The sequence below is a fragment of the Schistosoma mansoni genome, chromosome 1, assembly GCF_000237925.1.
Source record: "Schistosoma mansoni strain Puerto Rico chromosome 1, complete genome".
Lineage (NCBI taxonomy): Eukaryota > Metazoa > Platyhelminthes > Trematoda > Strigeidida > Schistosomatidae > Schistosoma > Schistosoma mansoni.
The window spans coordinates 26,791,663-26,794,391 of record NC_031495.1 but is presented as its reverse complement, the minus strand read 5'-3'; the positions used below and the strand labels follow the sequence as shown (position 1 = coordinate 26,794,391).

General features: G+C 31.2%; 1 protein-coding gene across 1 annotated transcript; it reads left to right on the top strand.

The window, feature by feature from the left end:
* Positions 1-671: 671 nt before the first annotated feature.
* On the top strand, positions 672-2,313 carry Smp_180270 (hypothetical protein; the record flags this gene model as incomplete). Its single annotated transcript, XM_018793877.1, has 2 exons — positions 672-1,404; positions 2,154-2,313. Exons 1-2 carry the CDS (start codon positions 836-838, stop codon positions 2,311-2,313), a joined length of 729 nt encoding a protein of 242 aa, XP_018648345.1. The 5' UTR covers positions 672-835.
* Between the last annotated feature and the right edge of the window lie 416 nt (positions 2,314-2,729).

Below are 2,729 nucleotides of genomic sequence, written 5' to 3'. Positions count from 1 at the left end.
TAAAAATTCCAGAAATAGTGCAATTTGAGGCAAGTAGAACTAGATGAACACTAATGAACGTGTTATGATTGGAATTCGTAATCAGCGAGCAGTCATGCCATTCCACATGGATGTTATGAGAAATACTTACTTTCAATGCGTAAAATTTTCAATTTTTCTAAACAGATAAGTTTAGCTAAAATTAGATTTGTATATCAAGTACGAATAAGTCTAGATGCTATGGTCATAAATTACATGTTTCCTGAAAATATCCGGATTTGTCATGTCAATTATGTTTCGAAACTGATGATACATCATTTCGTTTTAATAGATAGATTCATACGAGGAATAGTTTCAAAATTTACAGAAAAAATCCTCACTAATTTTCACCAGTGAATTTTTTCATACTTGTATACAAGTTCGTTACGACGAACAAAAAAAGTGGCATCATGGAGTGCTTCATGAAACTTTTACAAAAAAACAAATAAAAGACTTATAGCGCATTTCTCATTCAGAACACATTTTTAAGAATAAACTAAATAGAAGTGATATTATTATTGTAAATTTTAGTCTCTGCCAATCTGTATTGAAGAGTTTTTTTAATTCGTAATCGTATAAATCTGTAACTTTCATGACACAATTCTGATTGGTTACTTTGAAAGTTTACTTATTGGAACAATATTATGTAGTGTAAATTAATTTTAGAAGTAGACTAGTACAGTTTCAGGAAACAGTTATTACTGTACTATATTTAAGGTGATTGAAAAGAATTTGGAATTATATATATCTCTATACTATAAATATCTTTACATCTTCTGTATGAATGTTTTAATCAGATTGATAAATAAACTAGAATATGAGCAAACATTATACCACAAATGATATCATTTCAGAAAAAGCGATTTCAATGGGTGAAACTAATCAAGATAATATACAAGGCAACGGTAAAGTTTGTCCAATCACAACATATACTATACACTCAAATATATGCCCTGATAAACTACTGAACACATCACCAGTATATTCAGTTACAAATGTAATACATGAATTAAATCCCAGTTCATCAGTGCCTTCAAGTAAAACTATAGTAAAAACATCGATTTGTTCAAGCGGTACTTCAAACGGAAAGATAAATTTATCCACTATTTCTAATTATAACACAAATTCTGCTACAAATGTAACTATACCATCTTGCACAAAACAAAGGGGGAATATTATTTCTAGTAATGTTGGTAATAGTAAAAACATTGATCAGTCAGCTTATATAATACCATCACAAAATAATTGTATTCCATTTTATACACTACAAAAAAATTCATTTTATAAACCAGCTTATCGGCCACAGTTATCATTATCTTGTCAACCTTCACCAAATATTTCATATAATCGTACATTTTCTAATGATATTAATAACGATTTAGTAAGGTAAGTAAAAATAAATGTGATTTAAATCTTATGTTGACTTTGAAATACACAACTCTTGACATGGTTTAGGTGTTCAGTTATTAATATATTCACAGTCTTTGTACTTGTAAACGATTTAAAAGTCAACCTGAAATTAACACTCATGTTTTTATTGTTACAGTTTCCAACGAAAACTTAATTTTACATGTATCGTATAAGGTGTGTCATTGCTAGCGAAATTAGCCTTACGATCATTCTTCATTCTTCGCTAGATTGTATTGTAATGCAACTGGATTGATCAAATTCTATATTTCCTATGAGAAGTAGTAATCAGTCAGCTATTTAATAGCTAACATTGAAATATCAACCTTTATAACAGTTTTCACGCCGATAAATATCATCACCTTAATCAGTATGGATGATTTTTCGAAGTTTGAATTAAGGTATACTGCCCTACATTTATGTACTTAAGAATGTAAACTATTATTTGTCGCTTTCATTGATTTGTGCGGTAATAAGCTGAGTCTGTCACAAACAGTGAACTACGGAAATTTGCATAGAGGCATATGAGTGTCGATCTAAATTGTCACAGACTATATCAGTGCACACAGAGAATACTTTATTAGGTTAAAGTTGAAAAATTCCTGAGCTTATAGAAAGACGGAAGATGAATGCAATAGAATAATGAGCATAAGGAAAAAGTATTACATCTTAGAATATACAGAAAGACGAAAGGTAAAATCGCCTACTCACTGTGACTGGTTTCACAGGATTTTGTCCAATGATTTCAATGGTGATCATTGGCATTTTGAGAACATCAGACAGCAAGTATGCATCCTATTCTCATGGCTCAATCAAAGAAAAAATTATTTCACTGAATTATTTTATGCTTCATTTATGATTGCATTGCAAACACAATTTTTCAAATAATAAGGTTAAACGATGCCTTAGTGCATGGTGCTGACTAGAAGTGAAATAAAGGACTCGCGTTTCGTTCTATTTGAGACTCGTCATTCGGATGTGCTTACATCTCAGAGTTTATGTTCTCTCCTGGATTTGAACCTAATACCGTTCGCTTCAAACGCCATCACGTTATCCACTAAGCAACTGAGTCCTAATAGCCACCTGCTTTTGCAGTGAGGTTAAGTTTAAATTCACTTGGTATTGTTTACTCGAATCTTCCCATTGATGTTTGGAACTCAAATTGATCATTCTCTAGTTGCATATGAATATTTTGTGTAGTATGCCTTAATATTGCCTTAAGTCACAAGCATTATAGGCAGAGATGGATAGTGGCTAGTAGTGAAATTCAAGACACATGCTTTGTCCTATTTGGGACTTGTCAG